The 25,254-nt window shown below is 41.6% G+C and overlaps 1 protein-coding gene across 4 annotated transcripts in view; it reads right to left on the bottom strand.

Moving 5' to 3' along the window:
• Positions 1-1,077: 1,077 nt before the first annotated feature.
• Positions 1,078-25,254, bottom strand: part of WASHC2A (WASH complex subunit 2A) — a 53,899-nt gene continuing 29,722 nt past the window's right edge. For 2 of the 4 annotated variants that reach the window (XM_080822871.1, XM_080822870.1), the window contains exons 20-31: positions 23,405-23,568; positions 19,797-19,899; positions 15,537-15,692; positions 13,418-13,600; positions 10,895-11,023; positions 10,686-10,766; positions 9,230-9,352; positions 7,956-8,018; positions 7,384-7,596; positions 4,997-5,614; positions 4,002-4,179; positions 1,078-1,800 (exon numbers count right to left, since the gene is read on the bottom strand). In XM_080822871.1, the coding sequence (XP_080678997.1) occupies positions 1,661-1,800; positions 4,002-4,179; positions 4,997-5,614; positions 7,384-7,596; positions 7,956-8,018; positions 9,230-9,352; positions 10,686-10,766; positions 10,895-11,023; positions 13,418-13,600; positions 15,537-15,692; positions 19,797-19,899; positions 23,405-23,568 (2,151 nt within the window). In that variant the 3' untranslated portion in view covers positions 1,078-1,660. The remainder of the gene's footprint in view (positions 1,801-4,001; positions 4,180-4,996; positions 5,615-7,383; positions 7,597-7,955; positions 8,019-9,229; positions 9,353-10,685; positions 10,767-10,894; positions 11,024-13,417; positions 13,601-15,536; positions 15,693-19,796; positions 19,900-23,404; positions 23,569-25,254) is intronic. The other 2 variants (XM_080822873.1, XM_080822872.1) reach the window with 1 other exon arrangement.

Genomic DNA, 25,254 nt, shown 5'->3' on the forward strand with positions numbered 1-25,254 from the left:
ACATGTTTAACAAATGCCTACCGAGGGGCCCCTGGGTGGCTCAGTGAGTTAAAGCCTTTGCCTTTGGCTCAGGCTTGATCCCAGTGCTGGGATCAAGCCCCGAATCAGGCTCTCTGCCCGGCAGAGAGCGTGCTTCCCCCTCTCTCTGCCTGCCTCTCTGCCTACTTGTGATCACTGTCTGTCAAATAAATAAATAAAATCTTTAAAAAAAAAAATGCCTACTGAGTCAGACACAGGGGCAGGTAACTATATACACAAGTAACCTAAGAAACAAAAGGTATAAGCACCCTCTTTTGCCATCAAATCACTCTCAGAGCAGAGCACCACAAACAGCTGATCTGTGACAGCTGTACAAAATCTCTGACCAGGCTCAGCAATTCCAAGTTCAATCTTAAAAAGTGCTGAAGGGGAACGCCTGGGTTGCTCAGTGGGTTAAGCCTCTGCCTTCGGCTCAGGTCACGATCCCAGGGTCCTGGGATCGAGCCCCGCATCAGGTTCTCTGCTCAACAGGGAGCCTGCTTCCCTCCCTCTCTCTGCCTGCCTCTCTGCCTACTTGTGATCTCTCTCCCTCTCTCTGTCAAATAAGTAAAATATATTTTTTTAAAAGTGCCAAAGGAAGAAGTTAGTGGTTTTGGGACTGGTAAAACCAACTGGGCCTGCCTATAAGACTGTGCTACGGTTACAGTTTGAATACTTAGCACCAAGTCTGCACAGCACAAGAAAACACAGACTGCAGGAGGAGTCAGCTATCCATGTGGCTAGCAGCTACCACACTGGACAACATAGTTATAGAATATTCCCATTAGTGCAGAGTTCTAAGGCACAGTGCCGCTCCTCAGAAGGACATCTCCATCCTCAGTACTTTTCCTTCCATTATCTGGATTCATTCTGCCTCATTCACAAAATAATGAAAAGCTCCAAAGGAATGAAAATGGATGCCTTAGAGCAAGGATCAGAGTACTGTTTATGTAAAGGGTCTGAAAGAAGGTATCTTGGGCTTTGTGGGCCATCCAGTCTCTGTCACAACTACTGAACTCTGGCATTGTAGAAAGGGTGAAAATAGCCACAGACAATATGTAAATGAATGGGTATGGTTGTATTCCAATAAAACTTTATTTACAAAAACAGACAACGGAGGGCCACAGTTTGCCAAATGAACCTATAGAGGCATTTTCAGAATTCAGTGGAATCAGAGGAAACCTACTCTCCTACTGCAAAGAGTCATGAAGTATACAATCTCTCATCCCCTTCCTCTATCACCTGCATAGGCTCTGAGCTAGGATTTCTATCCATGAATGGAATATTCCTGGTCACCTGCCTGGCATTGCTTCCTCTGGAATTCCCTGCCCATTCATGAAAGGCACATAGAAGTTTTTTCTCCAACATGCCCAGAACCATACTGTGGCCCCATCAAGGCAAATTAAATGAAAATATAGTTTAAAAAAAAAAAAACAACACTGTGAAATATTTATTTTTGTTTTGTGGTATTAAGCATGATTAAAACCGGGGCAGAAAAATACTAAGTATGTTGGGTGAGAAAAAGGTGAGCTAGTGGCTTCAGTATTTGCTTTTTCTAATTCAATTAAGACAATGAGTACACAAGACAGCATCATTAACTCAAGGATGTAGCTGAAGGGTGATATGTGATACCCTGTATGCTCTACTGGCCTCCAAAAGCGTTCAAGGGATCATCAAAAATGTTGGACACCTTCTGTTCGGATCTTGGTTCAGGTGCTGCCTGTGAAGATCGACTTTTTGGTTTGGTTGTCTTAGCCTGGTAACCAGAGGAGAAGATATCATCTTTTAAAAGAAAAAAGAAAAAGAAAAATAATTGCTCATTAGGCAAGAAAATAGACACTTTTAAGACACATCTACATAAATCACCAAACATTCAAGTCTGGTAACAGTACGGGATACCAAAAACATTAAGAGTCAAGCCTTTTAGATTCTGGTCCTGGCTTTGCTACTAATTTTTATGATCGCATACAAGTCACAGGTTCTCTCTGACCACAATTTTCTCAGCTACAAGGTACGTGTGTACATGAGGAGGAGAACAAAAAGGGAAGGATAACCAAACTCCAATCCTGCCCCCGACTTTACTATCTGTGACATATCTACTTTTACATTCTCTTCCCACTGGATTTTAAAAGGAAAGGGCAATACAAACAAGCAAAGGAAAATCCAATATAGGAGTACCTCTCTCTCAGAATAAATGCACCTATCTGAGGCACATCAATGCCAAAATTCTAAGTCTTTACGACCACATTCATGTTTAGTTGTTTCGCTGCCTCCAGTGTTTCATGAGTCATCTTACTCACCTGAAGCATTACTGCTAGGATTCTATCCTACATTTTAGCATGTGTACACAAAGATATGTATACATAAATGTTAAAGACCATGGCATTATTTTTTTAAATTACTATTTACTTATTATTTTTTAAATTAACATATAATGTATTATTAGCCCCAAGGGTACAGGTCTGTGAATTGCCAGGTTTATACACTTCACAGCACTCACCATAGCACATACCGCCCCCCATTGTCCATAACCCCCCATGGCATTATTTTTAATTAAAAAATGTGGCAACAATCTGGATCACCTTCAATATGCTAATGGCTGAATACAAAGGAATACTATACAACCACTAAAAACAGGAAGTAGACAGATCTCTATACTGACATGGGAAGACATTAAGTGACTAATAGGAACAGCAGAACTGATAAAATATATTCATATTTTGGAAAAAATAAGTATACATTTCTATGTATACAAAGCTCTATTAACATCACCCAATCTGAAAGGATACAGAGGAAACACTCAATAATGGTTACCTCCAGGGATTGTTTTTCACATTTTACACTTTTCAAATAGTAGTCACCTATTACAAGAGGTATGTGTTACTTTTGTTGTAATTAAAAAAAAAAACAAGGTCTCTTCTGCATCCCCTGTGGTGGGAAGCAGGTGGAGACAAAGCACATGGCTTACTCCAGGAATAGGCCCCATGTGGCACTGCAGCAGCTGCTTTCTCCCAGTCAACCCCAAGGTCTAGATCTGGGAGGGAGGAGAAAGTATGTATTTGGCTTCAGCTCAAGTCCTATCCACCAACACAGGACATGAAAGAAGTGTCATATTTAAGATCAGGTGTTCGGCTTGCCCATTGATAAAGGAGATGTTATGCCATGGGGCGGGTGGGGGGGGGTGGAATGAGCATATTTACAAACACAGAAGATCTCTGGTGAGACATTAAGTCTGAGTTATAAGCTGCTTTCATATATAATCCTGCTCTGCTCTTGCATTCCACCCCCCAATCCTCTGAACTCCTGACGCTCACTCCCCAGTTAGAACTGGCTCAAACAACTGCAACATGCCCAAGGAAGCCATTGGGGCCTCCTTCAGCCTATGGGCCAGTTTCTGACCCTCCCTTCATAACATCAGAATGTTCAGAGTTATCACAGATGATTGGTGGGGGGCTTACTAAAATAAAAATTAAATTATAATTAAAGGTCAAATTCTGGGCTTTTTCAAATTCCTTGACGACCATCAGGACAAAAAATTGTCTCACTGAAATAACTAGTCCATTTATTGATCCATCCTCAGCCTACCTCCGGATTATATAGCAAGCCAAAGGAAACCCACTGGGGAATATTTTCTAAGAAAGGGCCCACACAAAGGTAGAGCAATAACAGTCAATGAATGGTAATCATTCTCTGTGTCATATGTAGAAAATCACTTACCCGGGGCACCTGGGTGGCTCAGTGGGTTAAGCCTCTGCCTTCGGCTCAGGTCATGATCCCAGGGTCCTGGGATCAAGCCCTGCATCAGGCTCTCTGCTCAGCAGGGAGCCTGCTTCCCCCCCTCTCCGCCTGCCTCTCTGCCTACTTGTGATCTCTCTCTCTCTCTCTGTTAAATAACTAAATAAAATCTTAAAAAAAAAAAAAAAAAAGAATCACTTCGCTAACTAAAAAAAAAAAAGAAGAAAGAAAGAAAAAAAATCACTTACCCATATCATCGTCAAATATAGACTTAGCTTCCACCTTCTTTTTGGACTTCTCCTTTGGTTTTACAGTTAGGTCAGCAAAGATATCAATGTTATCATCAAACAAGTTGGATTCAAATGTTCTTTCCTTGTCTCTTGTTTTTTGTGTGGGTTTGATTGCTTCTGTAGCAAATATATCATCCTTGTTGAGCCAAAAAAACAAATGAAACAATTTTAAATCAAGGTGCAGAAATGCAAACTGCCACCATATTCTGGGACAGCCAGGTGACCTGTTCTCTCTGCCTGGAATGCCCTACTCCGTCCACATCCCTGCCTGGCCCAGTCTTGGTCTTTCTTCTAGTCCCAGCTCAAGAGCCAGCTCTGTAAAGAAGCTTTCTCTACCAATCCTACCTGAAGGAGTGGTTCCTGCTCTCATCCATCACTCTGTCCCACTGCCTTGAGGTGTTTTCTTTATGGTACTCAACATTATCTGAAAACAGTTTATTTATATGTTGCCCTGTCTGTATCCAAAGCTTCTAACATACTGGTCCTAGCTCACTTTGTGCCTCCAGTACCTGGATGCTCAACAAACATGTGCCCAGAGAGTGGCACTGAAGGCTTTCCTGCCAGCACTAAGTTGTCGGCTCCAGCCTGGGCCTGTTTCCCCAAGAACCACAGGCTAAACCCTTTAGCTGTACTAAAGCTGCTTTATATATGTGTCACAGAGTGACAGGCCAAGGACACTGACTACAGCAACATGCTGATAACAACTGTACAAATGAAGATTTGTATCAGTAACTATGGCTGGCCAAGAACCACCCCCACATGAAACAAAACAAAAAACGACTTCTGAGTAAATTTCAGAATTACTAATAAAAGGACCTAACTTTAAGTACTAAGCAAGTAGATAGCAAGCAGCAATGAAACAAGATTACTGTAATGTATGGCTCAAATGAGCCAATCCAGCATCATCTTAACATAAAATCAGGCCCAAAAAAGGTACTGTTATGTCCTGTTACCTCAAAAATATCTTGTGCTTTTGAGATGATATCTTGCTGAGTGTTGGATTTTGACTCATTCTTCTTGGCTTTCTGATCTGTAAAGAGATCATCCTCATCTTCCAAGAGGGGAAAAGGATTCATTTTCTTTGCTGGTTTTGGTTTAACAGACTGGAACAGATCATCATCACTGCCTGCCTCCCCTAGAGCAGGAAACACGGAGCTCTTTTCTTTACTTCCCCCTGGTGGGTTGGCCAGGCCCTCTGCTGCCTTTGCCTTGGCTTTTCTTCTCCCCATGGACTGAGATCCAGTACCCTTGGAGAAGATATCTCCAGAATCAAAAAGGTCATCCTCAAGAGGCTGACCCAGAGATTTCGCCAAGGGGCTTCTGTCCACTTCAGACACAGGACCACCTGCCCAAACTGGAGCGGCAGCGGCGATGACCTCATCAGAGCTGTCTTGTCCGCCAGCTGCCCTGGACTGTGGCTGAGGATCACCTGGTGAAATGTCTCCATCTGTCAAGTGTGCAATGGACCTTCTGGGAACACTCACGTCCTCAGCCTCAGTGGACTCCTGGGCAGCCAACCTCCGAGCCGCACGGGTCTGCGGTCTACGCTTCCCTCTCACTTTGACCCGGCTCTGCAAGGGCAAAAAACCACATGTTGATCTAACGATTTAAAAAAAAAAAAACCTCTCTCTTCTCATGCTCTCTCTCTCTCTCTCTCAAATAAACAAATAAAATCTAAAAAAAAAAAAATTCTTGAAAAAAAAAAGCATTCAAAGCTAATATAGCAACTAATCAGTGACTCAAAATATTCTAAGGTTGTCTGGTCTACCTCAATATCTTATCTAAGACACAGAAGAGATTATTTCCTAAAGATTTCCAAAGACATTTAATGGCTGCTCCAAGACTGCATTACCCTGAATCTTTTAATGTTCCCCACTTCTGAGTCTTTGGAGGGCAATATCAGTTTGAGTCTTTGGAGGGCATTATCAGTTGTTTCATACAAAAGGCTTCATTTGCTCCTGGAACCCTGCAAAGCAGGCATGTTGGTACGCTTGTGTTCTATGCCCTAACTGGCCCTTACTCTGCCCTTGGCTTATATGTGGGTTATCTTTCAAAACAAGAATCAGGGGGAATTCTAAAGGTAACCTTTACCAGGGGCTAGCCTAAAACCAGGCTCCAAAACCAGGAAGATAAAAGACAATAAAGAAAGAGAGGCAATTTAAAGTGTTCTTTTCTTCAAGTCAACAAACATTAAATTCAAATGCTAAATATTTCACACAAAAAAACGTGATTTAGAAATCAGAACTTTTAAAATAACCACAAAATATGAGTTACTTATTAGCAATAATGCAGTATTTGTGATATTTTCCAAAATATACAATCAAGTAGCTTTAAGAAGGTATAAGCTCCTTTGGCCAAAGTATTTGGTTGTGTGTGCCTATTTCAAGAAAATATCACAAATAGTCATAAAAAGTAGCCAATGTAAACTCACCCTTCCCCTCTCCAAAGGCTGACCAAGAAAAACAGAACAAAAGGAAGGATATTTTTCACAAGGAAAACAGGTTTGGAAATACTGAAAATGAATATATTTGCCAGGGTTATCTGAGGTATTGTTGCTTACTCAGAGATCAGCCAAGATTTCCTAGAGAAGGCAGGCTGGATAGAAGAGAACCAACTAAAATGAAAGCAAAACCTCAAAGAGTTCAGTCTATTAAGCATACATCCACAGTCCTGTGGGCCAGTGTGACAGAACCATACCACCGGGAAATAATTGCCCTGGGATCTCAGAGGAAGGAGCCCAGGACAAGAGGGGAGGAGGGGAAACATCACAGAAGCAGGGAAGTCTAAGCAGACTGTCAATGAGCAAGAGAGCATTCCTGACAGAGGAAGCAGCCCAAGCTGTTGGCAGCAGAGGGTGGGAGTGTGTGTGTTCATGGAACGGTGCCTGGTAGGACTGGAGTTTAGGCTGACAGTGTGGTTGGTAGGCAAGTTGGAAGCTTTGGTCAGCATGTTTGTAAAAGGCTTTAACACCAAACCAAGGAGCTTGAATGTCCTCCTCCCCACAGCACAGAGGCCAGAAAAGGACGGACGTGATCTGCTCTGTGTTTAAAAGACCTCCAGGGGGCAATGCAGGAGAGCCTGGAGGAAGTGGGACTTTATGTGGCTACTGAGCAGAATATAAATGTAACAAACAGAGGCAGAGGAAGGCAGAATTAGGAAGGCATAAGGGAGATGAAAAGGCTGAAGGAAGGAAGAAGTGTCTCCATGTGGGGAATGGGAGGCAGCCTATGATGTGTAACTGATGGACTAGAAAGAAATATACAAGTTATTCCAGCTTAAAAAAAAAAAAAAGGCAAGCGAGCAAGCAAGCAAGCAAGCAAAGCGAAGGTGGTTTCATCACCTTGTTTGCACTGTGTAACGTGTCTGCCTGAGCTGGAAGGTCGAAACTCACACCGGCCTCCCCACTACTGAGAACAGTGGGCGTACGTTCCAGATGGTGGGTCCTCTCAGGCTCAGATGAAGGAAAAGCCAGTTCTGGCGAAACGGGCTTTATTCCAGAGATCTGGGGAACCGCTGCAGGCAGCAAGGCTGCTGGGTTAATCGCTAAATTGGCCTAAAAAAGAAAAAATGAAACTTACTCTGTATGTTTTCTTAAACACAGCAGTCTATTATCACTACTGTGACACGTGACAAGAGACATGGTATACGTAATGTATAATGTGATAAGAGAAAGAAAAATGCAGGGAGGTCTCCTGATCTAGACTTAGAATTAAAACAGAGTAAGATTATATGCCTGTGCCCACCACTTGGACCAAAGAAAAGATGTTACAGATGCAGCACACAAGAAGCAACAACTAGAGGATGGGGAAGAGGTAAGAAAATGCCAGGCAGCAGCTGACAAAAGTAAATATCCAAAAAAGTTTATAGATGCCACAAGGCAGGCAGTGCAGATTCCAGACATGTTATAATTACTTGTATTTTCCAGATCCGAGGGGATGGCTCTTTGGTTTTAAATGGAGCGGGACCTGGTGAGTCCTGTGTGAAATTACATTCAGTTAAAAATCCATTGGGGAGATAGAAAAAAAAGTGTCTCTTGGATTACACTCAAGCCCATTAAATTTGATGGAGCAAAGCTGTCACTTTCTGTAATTCTATAACGGGAAAGGCATTCAAATCTCTCCTGGGGCCTTGAAACCTTTCACTAACATTATTTCACTTATGTCTCCTCATCTGCTGTGTAGGTGGAATGCTGTCAGACCATATATGGAGTAAAGGCCCACAAAGATCATGGGTAAGATTCCTAAGAATCACAGTGTATCCGAGCACCAAAACCTGACCAGTTGGCAAAATTACCATGCTGGTTCCCACACACAGTAAATACCACAGGGCACACCAAAATTCACACACAACCTAATGCACTGAGGTTCTAGAAGCAAGGGAAGCTGAAATTTGTGGCACGTCAATGCAGATGTGTTCTCCCTAGTGCCTGATTTTCACAGCTCAGGATACTGAAGCCTCAGGGAAACATCCAGAGACAGCTGTAAGCCAGAACCAGATCTCACTCTCCAGTTCTGGTCTGTTCCCAGAACAAGCTCCTGAGAGAAGAGGACTGAGGACAGAGACCTATCAGCAGTAACCTCAGGAGAGGTAACCAAGAAAATGGGGGAACCAAGGAAAACTGGTTACAATTTATATTTAATTGGTTATAATTTATATTTAATTCTAATGTAATTCTACTCCAACATAGCCCAAAGGGAGAAATAGGGGTTCTAACAGGAAAAACATTCTTCACCCTATATTAATTCTATTTTGGAACTGAATTTCAAAGTTCTTCAAAAACAGTAATCGTAAGTATAGCTTCATGGGACTGGGCTGTAGACTGAGAAGAGACGAGGCAGTAGGGAGGTGTGTTTTTAAAACAAAAACAGGAGGGGCACCTGGCTGGCTCAGTCAGTCGTAGAGCATGAAATTCTTGATCTCTGAGTTATGAGTTCAAGGGCCATACTGGGTGTAGAGCTTCACTTTAAAAAAATGTTTAAATTGTGAATTTAAAAAATTTTTTTAAATTTTAAACACACACACACACACACACACACACACACACACAGAGTTAAGAAAGAGAGGCAGTCCTATTTGCTGTTTCCTCCCTAATCAAGAGAACTCTGAATAGCCTTAGGTCTGCGCAATGGAGTCCCTCTGTCCAGATATGCAAATGAGAGCTGAAAGTCCTTATAAGCAGATCTCACCTGAGGTGTTTCCGGTTTCAATGTGCTTTTTTCTTTGATACCCTGAGTGGATTCAGGATGTTTCTGGTTCTTGAAAGAGGATACTGAGTGGTCTTTTTTCACTACTCTCTTCTTTTCTGGTATCTTCAAAAGAAAAAGAATACCAAACACCTGTCATGTATCTTAGAAATTTTAAAGTAAAGTCATGACTCATAAAAATAATCTGGCTTCTGAGTTTTAAGTCATTTCTCAAATGAGGGTTGAAGACAAAGGTAGCGTTTCAGAAATGGCATTCTAAAGCTTGTGACCTTCTCAGGAGTCTTCACTATGCCAACAGAAAATAGAGAGTACCTAGGGATGCCTGGGTGGCTCAGTCAGATAAGTGTCTGCCTTTGGCTCAGGTCACGATCTCAGGGTCCTGGGATCGAGCCCTGTGTTCAATGGCGAGACTGCTTCTCCTGCTCCCTTCACCCCTCCTCCGCCGCTCATGCGTGCTGTCTTTCTCTCTCTCAAATAAATAAATAAATAAATTTTTTAAAAACTAAAAAAAAAAAAGAGAGTATCTAATAAAATCTACTGGGGTGGGGAAAAATGACACAAACAGGCTAACACTCAGATTTAAAGCTTTGCACCTGAAAAGCAAGAATATTTAGTCACCATGTTGCATGCACTGGTCTTTCAACAAACAACCTAAAAATCAAACAAATCTGGGAACGCCTCAGTGGCTCAGTCAGTTAAGAGTCCGACTCTTGAGTTTGGCTCAGGTCAAGATCTCAGGGCTGTGAGTTCAAGCCCCATGTCAATGCTTGCTGAGCATTGAGCCTGCTTAAGATTTTCTCTCTCCCTTTGCCTCTGCCTCTCCCTCCCTATGCTCTCACACACACTCTCTCAAAAAATAAAAAAAATCTTAAAACAAAAAAATCAAACAGGGAAGCCTGGGTGGCTCTGCCTCTCCCCCCTGCTTGTGCTCTCTCTCTCCCTCTCTCTTTTCCTCTCTCTCTCTGCCAAATAAATAAATAAAATATTTAAAAATAAATCAAATTTGTAATGCAGTAAGAGCCTGGGTTGGTTAACGCTCTAATGTTAGTTAGGAAACATTAGACAGGGACACCACAAGCACTGTCATCAGCATGCTATTTGCCATTCTTTTACTAGTAAGCACCACAATTCTCTGTGGATTTTCCTTACTCTTTTTTCTAAAGATTTTTTTTTATTTGGGATGGTGGGGGAAGAGAAAGAGAGAGCACAAGGGGGGGAGTGGGAGGGGTTGAGGGAGAAGCAGACTCCCCACTGAGCAAGGAGCCCGACATGGGGCTTGATCCCAGGGTCCTGGGGTCATGACCTGAGCTGAAGGTAGACACTTAACTAAGTGAGCCACATAAGCGCCCCATGTTTTCCTTACTCCTATAAATATATGTTAATTTCCTTCCCAGGACCCTTCCCCCACACCCCAGTATTGAGAACAAAAGGCTTATACCAAAGACCGTGACTTGACAGGGCTGAAAAGATCATCATCTTCATCATCCCCAAACAGGCTCCCAACACTTGGCTCTAATAACTGGAATAGACAAAACTCAAATTCAATATTCACAACAAAAGCCATTTACAAAGAAAATTAGGTAAGCTACTGACACAATATCTAATACAATAACAGCATCATGATGTGAAGAACCTTTTGAAACTGACCCTGGTTTTCTTGGTGCCAGAGAAAAGGTCAACATCTGGGTCATTGTCCTTCTGGAGCTTGTGACTAAAAAGGAGCTCTTCATCCTGAAAGACACCTGTGCTCTTTGGGCGGGCATCAGGATCAGGACTCTGGAAAAAAGAGGGATGTTCTAAGGATTTATGCCAAGGAAATCACAGCTGCAAATGTGGAAATACAAAGATATTCCCTGCAGCTATTTACAAATGGCTAAGGGCTGGGTACAGCCCAAGTGGCAATCAAAGAGGGAAGGACACATTCACGTAACAGAAGCTACCAAAAACAGTGGAAAATCTATTGGTAAATACAGATCACATATCTATAATCTGGAAAGATCACCTTCCAGCCTGTGTGTAATAAATGTCTAAACTTTTTATTCAAAAAACAATTCATTAATTCCCCAAACAAGAAACATTTTAAGGGTGAAAACATACAAAAATCAAGTAAGTGCCCTCCATCTCATCCACAAAGGGACGAAGAGAACGCAGCTGACTTAATACCAGAACTACAGAGTGGTCAAGCACATGTCCCTAATCGGTCAGCATCCGACCCCAACCTTCCCCTATGCCCATTCACCTCCCATCCCACCATCTTCGGATTCCAAACAAGTTCTTTTTATTTGGTAGAGTATCTGACATTTCAAAGTTATTATTCACATTACTTTTTTTGACACTCTAATACCCCTGACTTGACATTCTAAAATACTCCCGTATTTTTTTTTTAAATGTTAGATAGACTCTATCATAACAGAGCAGTAGAAGGCAGAGTCCCAAGTCCTTGAGGGGAATGATAGAGACAAGAGCAGCAGGCAAGAACGATATAAATAAGCACTACAGCCTGAACTTGTGACTTCCAAGACCTTGGGGCTGGCAGACCAAAGAGCCACAACTATGGAACACAAGCTCTCCTCTCTCATCTCTGCCCCAGGGTAACTCCTAGGCCCATTATAATTAATTTGCACTGAAGGTACCCCCCCCACCACCACCACCAAAACCCAAGGAGAAAGGGTGCCAAGACCTTTCAGGTAACAAACCTCGCCATGTCAAGAACTCCCCCTCCCAACCTGTGGGAAGAGCTTCCCAAATGACTGGAAACAGCCTCCATTACAGACCACCCCACCTTTCAACCCAGAGAGACCCACAAATATCTAATTCCAAAACAACCACTCTCCCCCCATGAGAGTGTACTTTCACTCTAATAAACTGCTGTGGTTGCTACTTTCCTTCTGGCTATCTTCATTCCGTTGACAATCCTCATGGAAAGCTCCTAAGGAATCCAAGGACTGAGACCTTCTTTCACACAATATAGACTTTCCTGCCCGTAACATTTAGTATCACAACCACAGAGTAAACAAAAAAATTCACAACTGAGGAGATGTGTCACATTAAAAATTAACTAATTATTATTATTGATTATATATAAAACCCCAGTGTAACACAGTAACTAAGTTTCACAACCATGAAAATCTGCACAAAATCACACACGGTAAAAGAAATAAAATATATATGAAAAAAGAATATAGTAAATAATTCATATTCACTATGCGTAGCTCTCATCTATAGGCAGGGATATACTACTGGTGTAATTAAAAAATAAAACATTTTTTATAGAAATCAACATGGACCATGTCCTCAGTTTAGTTTACAAAAAAGCACTGGAAATATGCCACCTTACAGGTTTTTTTTTTAACATCCCTACTGGGATAAAATTCACATACTATAAAATTCACCTAGTGTATAATTCTGTGCTTCTTAGTATATTCACACAATTATGTGAATACAACCACTGTGTAAAAGTTTAGAACACTCCTATCAACCCAAAAGAAACCCCAGTCCCTCTCCCTTCTCATCTACCCCACTCCCCCAGACCCAAGCAACCACTCATCTACTTTCTAGCTCTATGGATTGGCCAATTCAAGATATTTCAAATAAATGAGATCATAAAATACATAGTCTTTTGTCACTGGCTTCTTTCTTTCAGAATGTTTTCAAGGTTCATCCACATTGCAGCACGTATCAGTAACTCCTTTTTACTGTCAAATAATATTCCATTTTGAATAGATACATTACACTGTTTACCCATTCATCAGTTGATGGATTTTTGAGTTCTCTCCATCTTTGGACTATAATAAATAATGCTGCTGAGAACATTACATTCTAGTTTTGTGTGACTGTATGTTTTCATAACTCTTAGATATAAACCTAGGAGTGGAAATGCTAAGTCTCGGTGGTGACTCATGTTTACCAATTTCAGGAACTACGCAATTGTCTTCGGAAGCGGCTGCACTAACTTACATTCCTAACAGCAACACAGGAGGGTTCCAGTTTCCCCGCACCCTCACCAACCCTGGGCTATTCCAGAAAAAGTCAATAAGCGTTGGTGGAGATGTCGAGAAAACAGAACCCTCAATTCTTCAGTAACTCATATGACAGAATGGACACCATAAAATGAGATTCTTTTATCCTTTCAAAAACCTGAAACTAATAACTTCACTGCTTTTTGCTCACCTTTCCTACTTCTTTCTTTGGAGCCTGGATACTGTTTTGATCTTCTGTTTTATCCTCTTCCTCATCAAACAAACTAAGAACAGTTTTGGTTCTACTTTTGGTTCCTTTGTCCACAGGGGATGATGAAGAAAATAAATCTGAATGCTTGACTGCTTCCTGAGTAGATACAGTCAAAGGTCCTCCCTGAAAATGGAAACAACAAAAAAAATAAGTAACACGGAGAAATACAAGTCCCTCTGTAGGACGCCCCCCGTCCCCAAAATCCACAATAATTCAGTAACGGCAACATCTGCGTGTTTCCGGGCACTACGGCTAATCACATCTACTCCGAAGTAACAAAATACCGAGGCCAACTCTCCACTGACTGCTTCAACAGAGACTCCTGTGCAAGTGGTTCACAGCCAAAGATAATTTTTCCAATTAGTTTAAAGTCGTGGCTCCCTTCCTCCTACCAAGAGATTTATGTATCAGTTATAACCCTGATCCACACAGGTTGCTCATGAGCTATCAACAACTTAGTCATAGAGAAAACACAAATGCCAATCACCAGGAGTGGATCATGTATTTCCTAGTATTCCATTAATACTCCACACCCAAGGAAAAAACCTTACTGACAAAATTAGACACTTAAACTATAGAGGACTCACACCATATTATACAATTAGAAGAATCACTAAATGACCTAAAATGTAGCATTTATTCATTCAACAAGTTCCAAATTTCAAGTAAGAGCATCAACTTTAAGAACCACTATTACTGTATGAACCACTAAGAAAAAAACAACTCCCGATTAAACATGCTATTGATTGTGAAGCACAGCCCAATTTCTGAGTGATTAAACTGCGGAAAATATGCTTCTTTGAAAGAAACAGGTAATTTCAAGTGCCTACTAGGTGAGAGGTAATCTGCTAAGGACTACAGATGTCACAGTGAGCCAAAGAAACCTGGTCCTGGTCCTCAAGGAGCATGTACTTGAGCTAGAGCCAGCAGTGCAACAAGCAGTTAAACCTCCAGCTGACTGGTGTAACTCAGGCGCTACAGGAGCACAGAAAATGGCCAAACAGAAACTACAGGTAGGGAATGTCACACAATGTTTCAGGTACAAATAAAATATTTGTATCACTGCAGTTCTAAGAGCCTCAACAGGAAAACCGTATGTGATATTCTTCACACAGGCCCTGAAAGAGAGATTAGACATGAACAGCTGAACATAGAGAGAACTAGAAAAGTTAGAGGAAAAAAGGAAGAAGTAGGGGCACCTGCATGGCTCAGTCGGTTAAGCATCTGCCTTCAGCTCAGGTCATGGTCCCAGGGTCCTGGGATCAAGCCCCCACATCGGACTCCCTGCTCAGCGGGGAGTCTGCTTCTCCCTCTCCCGCTCATTCTCTTCCTCTCTCAAATAAATAAATAAATAATCTTTAAAAAGAGAGAGAGAAAAAAAAGAAAAGAAATAAAAAGAAAGAGAAAAGGTATACAGACACTGAAGGCCATCAGTAACCCCCAGGTGCAGCCAGCAGCCTTGTCCACAGGCTCCTGCTGATGACAGACCACGCAGGAGAAGACAGCAAATGTTTTGGAAGACAAGAGATTTCGCTTTACTCTCTAATTAACAGCCAACATCAACTAATACAAAAACAGGAAATTAAGATCTTCTTAAAACAGTCATTTTAATTGAAGTACAGGTGGAAGCAGAAGAGAACCAGGGGAGCAGAAACACCACATGAGGACACATGAGCCAGAGCAGACATGCCAAGAAAACCGAAATGAAAAGTAAGCTGTGGGAGAACACCTTGGTGAGAGAAAGGCAAAACCGACATGGACACGAGATGACAAAGACAGTGTGAAATGGGAGAAAGGCACAGCACTGTGTGCACCTACGCCTACGGAAGAGACTGAACAGCAAGAACAATGGTGAAGATTTCCCTCAATGGTGGCACCAGATTTTCTTCTTCCCGCTTTTCAGTTGTTTTCAAAATTTTCAACAAAATTGCCATCTGTTTTCTATGGTAGAAAAAGGGAAGGGTGTGTGCATTTGTGTGTGTGTGTGTGTGTGTGTGTGTGTGTTTTACAAGACACAAGAAACAAACACAACAGAATGGACACGCCAAAAAAAGGCTACCTTCTCTGACTCCTCCACCACGAGAGCGCGCCCCAGTTCGGACGGTTCTTTGGTGCCCTCAACCTTCTTATCCACGGGTTTCACTCCAAATGGTGCCTCCTTCTCTTCTTCATCACTGAACAGCAAAGGTGGTACCTCAGGGACAGGCTCTTTTTTCTAGCAAAAGAAGAATAGATGACATCCTTAAAAACGAAAGTGTGCTTGACCAGCATGACAACCTAAAGAACAAGGTGAAACCATAGTCCTCGAGTGAGCGAAATGTGGTGGCAGGAGAGAAAGGGCGCGACAGTGAAGGACGCACAAACAGGGCGAAGGAAAAAACACCACCCCCAGACACAATGCTTCACACCTTCGGCTATGACACCCGCACCTGTCTCCACGTGTCCATCCACTTCACAGACACTGCCATCGCCTAGACCCTGACCTCTGCCACCCAGACAGCTACTAGTCTCCTGCTTCCCTCCTCCCTTTCCAGCTCAGTGACATCATCCAGACTGCGCTGCTAAAATAAAATGCCCCCCAGATTACTTCATCTCCCACCCCACACCTGCACTATTTGTGTTAAGCAAATGCTACACAGGACAATCAACTGACACTTCATTTTCTCCCTTTATCCATCTGCGCCCTATCAACCCTCACTACTCCCTACCCCTACAATAAACTTTCACACTTCCATGCTTGCTCCTCACTGGAGAAGCAAACCCTCATCTTTCAAGTGTGGCCCAGCTCAAGGTCACCCATGAAGGTTTCCCCATTCTCTTTCTACCTAGTAAGTATCGCTACTACGCTGGTAAGATTATTTATCCCTCTCCCGAGCCTTTACTTCACTTCCTTCCTAGTGTACATTAATAGCAATCACACATCTGTCCGTTCACTAAAAGGATCTTATATCGCCAAAGCCAGTCATGTTGTCTTATACCAAGTGGGTGGTCAACACAAGTTTGCGAGCACTTTGTCTCATCTCCCATCTGTCGCTTACGTGGGAGGCAGGGAATTCAGAGATTAGAAAACTGAGGTTATGTGCCTTGTCTAGAATTACTGGCATCCTTCGGGCAAAGGATTGATCAAAAATTCTTGAGGAAAAAAACTGTAACTCTGTCATATCAACTAGACTAGGTGTTATGAGGAAGTACGCTCCGAAGCAGTATCTAAATCAAGTCAGGAAGACAGATTTGGGAAATCAAAGAACCCTACTATGAGAGAAAAAATGACAAAGGAAATAAAAATAGGGTAAGATGATTGATAATTGTTAAGAAGAGGTCCTTAAAACGCATAATCATTTGAACCTGAAATAAAAGACTGGAAATCCAAAGAAACAGTTTCAGAAGAGATCAGGCAATACTGAAACGATTAAAGGAAGAAACTTTTGTGGAATGCTCTGGTCTCACTGAGAACTACATACAACTTCGATACAAAAGTCGGTCCAGGTAAGAAACGAGATTTAAACATGGTGTCTTAAACCAAGAAAAATGCCACCCAAACTTTTGGTTGTAAATGTTCCTAAAGATAAGCTGTATTCATCTTGATCATAAAATTAATTTCACTGACAGGTCGATAACTGAGTCACACCTAACTTTAAAAAATTCTAAGATCTCTGAACAACAACAAAAAAAATCTTTTCTATACTGTTGTCCAGGGTGCTTCTATTTCACAAACGGTACAATTCTGTGTGCAGTTTGTTCAGCTACTTAAGATGCTGATCTCTGATTTTTGTCTCATTTAATAATCACTATTACTACAGGTAGAAAGAAGTTTTCCATTTCCAGAACCTTTAGTATTTATTAAATTATTGCTCATGTATCCAAAGTAGAAGTTTTTATTTATAATCTACAGAAGAAAACCACTCAGATCTGACTCTTTAAACCAGAATCTTCTTTAGGGAGATTCAAGGATGGGTGATTCAAGGAGAAAAGGACAAGAACCTCAGAAGCAGCAGCAGGGAAGGCAGCATGCTCCTCCCCATGCTGAAAGCTTCTGGTACAATTCCACTTAATAGGAATATGGTGGGGAAAAAAAAAAATTCCTAAATCATCAATTGACATGTGCCTGGTCTGGTAAGCGTTCACAGGACAAGTTAATGTTTGTCTTATGTCTGAAAATATGAAGACTATTTCCAGATCGGGGAGACAATAAGGACCCCTGGAGTATTGTGAGACAGGGTGAGTCACCTAGAGCACATGGTGAGTGAGGGTGGTAAAGAGGAGTGCCGCTTGAATGAGATTACAGGTGACATGGGAGGCTCAGCTGAAGTATTTGTGACAAGGACAAGACAGGACCGGGTTGTCTTTACGAACAGAACCAAGGCAACAGCAAGGAGAGCAGAGGAAGAAAGGAAGCAGCAATCGTGGAGAAGTCAGATATAAAATTATCTCAAGTCAAGGCTAAATATGACAAGGCAGTAGGGGTGGGAAGAAACATCCCTAATAAACTAGAAGGAAACAGTGCCGGTTACTCCATCTAAGCCAAAATCAGGCACACATGTCTTGATACAGTTACAGGGAATACCAAGAGTGGCGAAAAAGAACAAGCTCAAGCTGATGAAAATGAAAAACATTCTGCAGGATGAGAAAAAAGATGCATAAAAATGTATAACATGACCTAACTTAAATAAAACAGACATGGGGTGTCAGAGAGCAGGCCTGAAAGAGCTGACGACACAGTTACTGATGATTCCTCTGGGCGGAGAGTAAGGACTTTGCATTCTCTATGCACTTTCTAAACCTTTTTAAAGAAGGCACATGGGAGGAGGCCCAGGGACTCATCCCTTCTTCTCTGTCATGTGGGTCTTTTTGCCTCTATCACATGCCAAATTTGAAGGGCCTGAAGTTGCGACTGAAGGCCTGACAGCAGGCTGTGACATGACTTGATTCTTGGCCTTTTAGGCTACCCGAACCAGATAAAAGATGTCTCCATGCAGTCTGGCCTAAAAAGTTTTACACTCCCGGGACGCCTGGGTGGCTCAGTTGGTTGAGCGGCTGCCTTCGGCTCAGGTCATGATCCTAGCGTCCTGGGATCGAGTCCTACATCGGGCTCCTTGCTCCGCGGGGAGCCTGCTTCTCCCTCTGCCACTCTGTCTGCCTGTGCTCGCTCTCTCTCTCTATCTCTCTGACAAATAAATAAATAAAATCTTTAAAAAAAAAAAAAAAGTTTTACACTCCCCTTTGGGGCTGTTAGCAATTGCCAGCTGGTAGTAAACCAGTGCTTGGCCTCACTTTGTTCTATGTGTACACACTCACATATACCCACTAAGGGAAGGAGATGGGGAGGGATGAATGGCAGGCCAGAGCAGGATTCCAGGACGCCTGGGTTCCCTGAACAACGATTATCATAATCCCACCTGCCTCTCGTTCCTTAATACTCCTTTTTGATGTAACTATCAACAAGCCTGGCTATATTTTTTAGCTTAGGTGACTGTGGTAGTGATGTCACTTAGATGTAGTCACCAGAATCATTTACACCGGATAGCCACCGAATGACTTTTTCTTATCACATCCTTTTAATTAAAAAAAAAAAAAATTTTACTCTCGTTAAAAAACATAAAATTGACCATCTTAACCATGTATATAGTTCAGTAGTGCTAAGAATATTCAGTTAGGCAACCAACCTCCAGAAATTTTCCATCTTGCAAAACTGAAACTCTGTACTCATTAAAAGACTCCCCATTTCCCTCTCCCCCCAGCCCCTAGAAACCACAATTCTACTTTCAGTTTCTTGGAAGTTGACACCTCCAGGTACCTGGAATCATATACTATCATATACTATCTTTTTCTGACTGTCTTATTTCACTCAGTGTGAAGTCCTCAAGGTCCATCCATGTTGTAGCACGTGCCAGAATTTCCTTCCCTTTTCCTGACTGGCTGCTGACAGTAGTAAAAAGTGTTAGTACTTGAAACATGCTTCTAAAAGGAATAATGTGTGCCTTTCCGGCCTGGTCTAACGTTAGCACGATTTCACATGGCTGCAGCTGAGCCTGGCGATGCCCACCAGGACTGCAGGAGTGTTCTCCCCTGAGATTCCAGATCCCTACCCCTGATGCTGAAGGGTGTGCATGACATGGAGAAAACCTTTCCTCCACGCTTTGTGCTTGTGTTTCATCTATAAAATACCACTAACAGAAGACCTCTTTCTAAAACTAGGCAAATGGGATTTTCCATTAGACTCAGCCTCCAAGATCGGTTTTAGGGGCTGATTCAGGGAAGTATCACTCTTCATGTGACATCGCCTCGAGGGTATTTCCTGGACCTAGGAAGCTACAAATACCGTTGTTGTAGGAGGAACAGATGCAGGAGGAGAACCAAAGAGAGAACTTCCACTGTCAGCATCGTCTTCAAAGAGGAGTGACACTCTCTGGGTCTTCTTTTGGCTGTACAATCAAACAAAAGGTCAAATAAGGCAAATATGATTAAAAAATCATACAATATTCCCTCTAGGCCATACTTATACGAACCCACCCACTACCAAAACACCCAAGTCATTGCTGACCTTACATAGTTAAAAAGAAACCAGAAAAACCTTTAAAATGGGTGCAATTTGTGTCTAACATATCATCAGCCTCTGGCTCTCATCCATATGTAGAAGTTTGAGGGCCTCTTCATCTTTCCCTTTGACTCACTATAGGTGCACTAGTTGTTAGCTTGGCCAAGTATTTAAAAGCATGGTTGGGGATGCTGGGAAGAGTGGTAGGTTTGGAGTAAAAATGGTGTAAAGATTTGAATTATTAGATTTTAAAGCAACTGTTAGCTTTCCAGAATTCTTGAGAAGTACAGAAACTAGGGATCTCTAGCATCTGTTTTCAATAAAGAATATACTGGAGAGGGGAAGGGGGTGCCTGGCTGGCTAAGTTGGTGGAGCATGCAACCCTTGATCCCAGGGTCATGTGTTCAAGCCCCATGTTGGGTGTGGAGCCTACTTAAAAACAAAAAAGCAGAATGAAGTTAAAATATTAGGGAAAAAAAGGGGAGGCTGGGGGAGCGCACGCCTGGGTGGCTCAGTCAGCCAAGGATCTGCCCTCAGCTCGCTTCGTGACTCCAGGGTCCTAGGATCAAGTACTGCATCGGGCTCTCTGCTCAGCAGGAGTCTGCTTCTCCCTCTCACTCTCCTTCTGTGCACGCGCTCTCTCTCTAATAAATAAATAAAACATCTTTTAAAAAAAAGAAAGAAAGAAATAGTAAGAACATACTGGACTCTTTTAGCCATAGCTCTCCTCACCACCTTCCTCTAGCCTATCTTTACCTACCTCCTCACCTAGGATTCTGCCCTGGCCCCTACAGAGAAGGTGGCCAGTAAACATCTGCCAGAACAAATACCGGTCAGGACTTTTAACGGACAGGAATATGAAAGTGGGGAATCACACAGAGGCTTAGCACTAGACATGGGGAATCAAGAACAGAAAATGTTCTAACAACTGAAAGGTCAAGTTCCAGTTTTCACTACGTGATAAGGAGTCATCCAACTAGCACACTACACAATTACCAATGTAACAAAAACTTTAAATTCAATTTTAGGGGCACCTGTGGCTCAACTGTTAAGCATCTGCCTTCGGCTCAGGTCATGATCCCAGAGTCCTGGGATCGAGCCTTGCATCAGGCTCCCTGCTCAGTGAGAAGCCTGCTTCCCCCTCTCCCACTCCCCCTGCTTGTGTTCACTTTCTCGCTGCCTCTCTCTGTCACATAAATAAATAAAGTCTTTTTTAAAATAAAAATAAAATAAATTCAATTTTAGCTAAGTAAAAATGATACTAACACACCATTTCAGTACATCTACATCTACGTACATAAGGACATAATTAATATGTATATACAAGTACATATATCATAATCTTTTTCATATGTTTAATTACTAGCAAAGCACAATCTATGTAGCTTATTCATCAGTTTAATATTGACTCCTGCCTATCTTAAAAAAATTTTTAAAAACCTAAGCATCACAGACTAGGGAACACAAGTAACCAAACCCTTGAGTGTACGTAGTTAGACATATACACCGAAGAAGGTTAAACATTAAAGTTATACCTTGAAGAAGTTATAAAAGCAAAAAGCCACAGTACGGTGGTATTTAACACACCTTTATGGATATATACCACTAAAAATTTACACAAATTATAACCAAAATATTTCACTACTTGGTGATGAGTGAGCACAAAATATTTACAACTATGTCGGATGCCTAAAGAATACCAGAAACCTCATAAAGCTGCTACAGCAGGAGAACATCTTATGCATGATTTTCTGAACAATTTCTAAAAACAAAACAAAACGCCAAACCAACCCACAAAAAGTACGTGATGACAGATTCTGAAGGTAAGCTACAGAAAATGAGCTCTCTGGACAGAGCTACAACAGAACAACGGACTCAGCAACTACTGGTTAAATATGTGCTCAGTGAACTAAGGTATTTCTCATTGTAAATAACAGGCTGTGTATTTTGACTTATTTGAAAGGTGTAGACATCAGCAAACATGAAGATAACCAGAGCCTATGGCCTAAAATAGGACATTTCGGAGAATGACAGGGAAATTAACAACAATCATGCTGGAATGACAGGCACAAATTGGGGCTGTCCAGGCAAGCCAGGATGTGTGAGTGCCCTTACTCACAAGGCAGTATTTCACAACTTGTTAGAGTCACAGCTCTTCGTTCTTTTTTCAGAAGGGTTTTGAGATATAATTTACATACCATAAAATTTACCCTTTTATAATATAATATGAAATTCACGGGTTTTTAGTACAGAGTTGTGTAACTATCACCACCATCGAACTTCACAATATTTCCATCAACCCAGAATGAAACCCCATGACTGTTAATAATCACTCTCGATTCTCCTTGCCCCTCAGCCCCAGGAAAACACTAATTTACTTTCTGTCTCTATAGATTTATCTCTTTGGGATTATTATACATAAATGGAACCATACATGTGGTCCTGTGACTGGCTGCTTTCAATTAACACAATATTTAAGGTTCATCCATGCTATAGCATGTATCAATATTTTATTCCTTGTCATTGCTGAGTTAAGAGTCCACTGTATGGACACAACACATTTTCTTTATCCTATCATCTGTTGATAGGATGTTTGGCTTGTTTCCACTTTTTGGCTACCATGAATAAGGCTATAACGAACATTCACATACAAGTTTTTGGCTGGACGTATTTTCATTTCCCTTGAGCATCTACCTAAGAGTGAAATTAAGTCATATGGCAACTCCACATTTAACTTTTTAAGGAACTGCTGGACTGTTTTCTAAAGTGAAACCATCTGACATTGCCACCAGCATTGTGGCAGGGCAACAATTCTTCCACATGCTCTCCTACACTTGCTACTATCTGTAAAAGCAGCATGTACACCACCAACAGGGCCCATGCGCAGTCTACAAAACATTCCACGGGCTTTAGTCCAAGTATCCATGTGGGGAGCAGCCAGAGCAGTGAAGAGTCACCAGCCACTGGGCTGACACTGCACAGCTCTGCAGAGAACCAACCCTCAAACAATGTTTTTCAATGCTTAGCAGATCTCCATTCAAATGGGAAACTTAAGTAACTCAGACCAAACTTTACATTTTATAGGGTATCCCAGAAGAAAAACAAAAAAGGCAACAAACTGCACTTGAATCCCTAGCAAAGAAAAATAATGTTTAGGGGTTAAAAAAAATAGTAAGTAGAAGAAATCAGATAAATCCGTTAAGAAAAACATTTCCCAGCATTGGGGGCGAAAATACCTTACAAGTGAAAATCAAAGATGTTCTCCCTTGTATGACCACTAAGTAATAAATGATTATCACGGCACCCCAAGTAACTGACATCTTATGAATCAAATACCTTTACTTATTACCAGAGACACGGGTTAAAACGATTTCTTACAATGACTATCTCACCTGTCCTTAGCAACAGCAAACAGATCATCTTCATCATCCTCCTCAAAGAGACTGGTCTTTTTCACAGCCTTGGCCTCCTGCTCCTGAGTGATGCCAGAGTCCCTAAGTTTAGACCTGTTGTCAGATGCTGAGTTTGTCTGTGAATCAGCAATATTCCACTGGTCCTTAAAATATAAAATATATATTAAAATCCTGTGGCAATTCAGACTAAGGAACCTGCAAGTAAAATGAAACTTACATTCATTAAACTAAATTGTATTTAAACTAACTATTAAACTAAGTGCAGCATTCTTGAAGAAAGTTCACATCTGGGGCTTTTCTTTGAACTCAAGTCTAAACATCTGGGTTCTTTAACCTCCAGTCCTGACCTTATGCTTCCTCTATCACCACATGTTTCTTCCCTCTACAGTTTTGTTCTGGGTTAGGACAGGGGAAGTTGTCTACCTTAGGAGATTCAAACTTATGTATAGAGGGGGATGAGAAGAAAGAGGAATGTTAAAAAAAAAAATCAAGAACACGCAACTTTTGAGGAAAATGATACTTTAAAGATCTTAAAGCAGACTGGAAAAAAATGTATGGAAAGCTCACACAATGCACATCTAAACAAGACACAATGAAAGTGCTAGTGGGATGCCTGGATGGCTCAGTCAGTTAAGTCTTCAGGCTCCGGTCATGACCCCAGGGTCCTGGAATGGAGCCCTGCATGGGGCTCCCTGCTCAGTGGGGAGCCTGCTTCTCTGTCTGCCTCTGCTGCTCCCCCTGCTTGTGCTTGCTTGCTCTCTCTCTGTCAAATAAATTAAACCTTAAAAAGCAAAAAAAAAAAAAAAAAAAAGCTGCTAGTGACCCTTTCACCACAAAAGCCTAAATCTTAGACCTTTAGAAAGCATTAAGGGAATCCCACCTGGCTATGCTCTCAAACACAGGAACTCCTGAACACTTCCTTAAGTGGTCCTTTGGTCTCTAGAGTCTAAGAGTTTTGCAAAGCAAAGTGGGGTCCACAAGCAGCAACGTATGTTATACAGAATTCTGGTTCCAGCCCAGACTTTCTAAATTAGAGTCTGCATTCATAACAAGATGCCCAGGTGATTTCTTGACATGTCACGGTTTGAGAAGTGCTCCTCTAGCGGAGTGAGGCTCTCCCAGGAGAGCTTTAGAACATTCCAGTGGCAGGCCATATACCAAACCACTCAGAATCTACAGGAGTGCAATTAAGTAAAAGTACTCTTTTAATTTTCTCCAGGTGATTCCAATGGATAGCCAAGGTGGAGAGTAACTGTTCTAGAACCTTGGTTATCTTTACTGAGCAAGTACTGTTACTTCCAGCTTTAGCTAATACGACTGACCCTTCAACATGGGTTTGAACTGCATGTGGATTTTTTCGATAAATCTATGTATAGTACTGTAAATGTATTTTCCCTTCCTTATGATCTTAACAATTTTTTTCTAGCTTGCTTTATTGTAAGAATACAACGCATAATCCATATATACATGTAACATATAAAACTAAGTGTTAACCAACTATCCATGTTATTGGTAAGGCTTCTGGTCAACAGTAGGTCAACAGTATCCCACATTGTTCAAAAGTCAATTGTATTTTTATTGTCCCTGAACCACTTTAATACTGTGTAGGAAAAAATTCCAGATAGTTGGCCATTACTATAAGGAGAACAACTGAAAACAATGCTAGAGAGAAAAAAAAATGGAAAATCCATCATAAAATTTGTATGTTTGAGTAGAAAAAGCAAATTATGTTGTATCATTATAAGTTGCTTCCAATAGAACACATTACTATGTCTATAATTTCTCCATCCACATCATGCCTTCATAACTTGCCTCCAATGTTAAAATAA

The sequence above is a fragment of the Martes martes genome (genome assembly GCF_963455335.1).
Source record: "Martes martes genome assembly, chromosome: 14".
NCBI lineage: Eukaryota > Metazoa > Chordata > Mammalia > Carnivora > Mustelidae > Martes > Martes martes.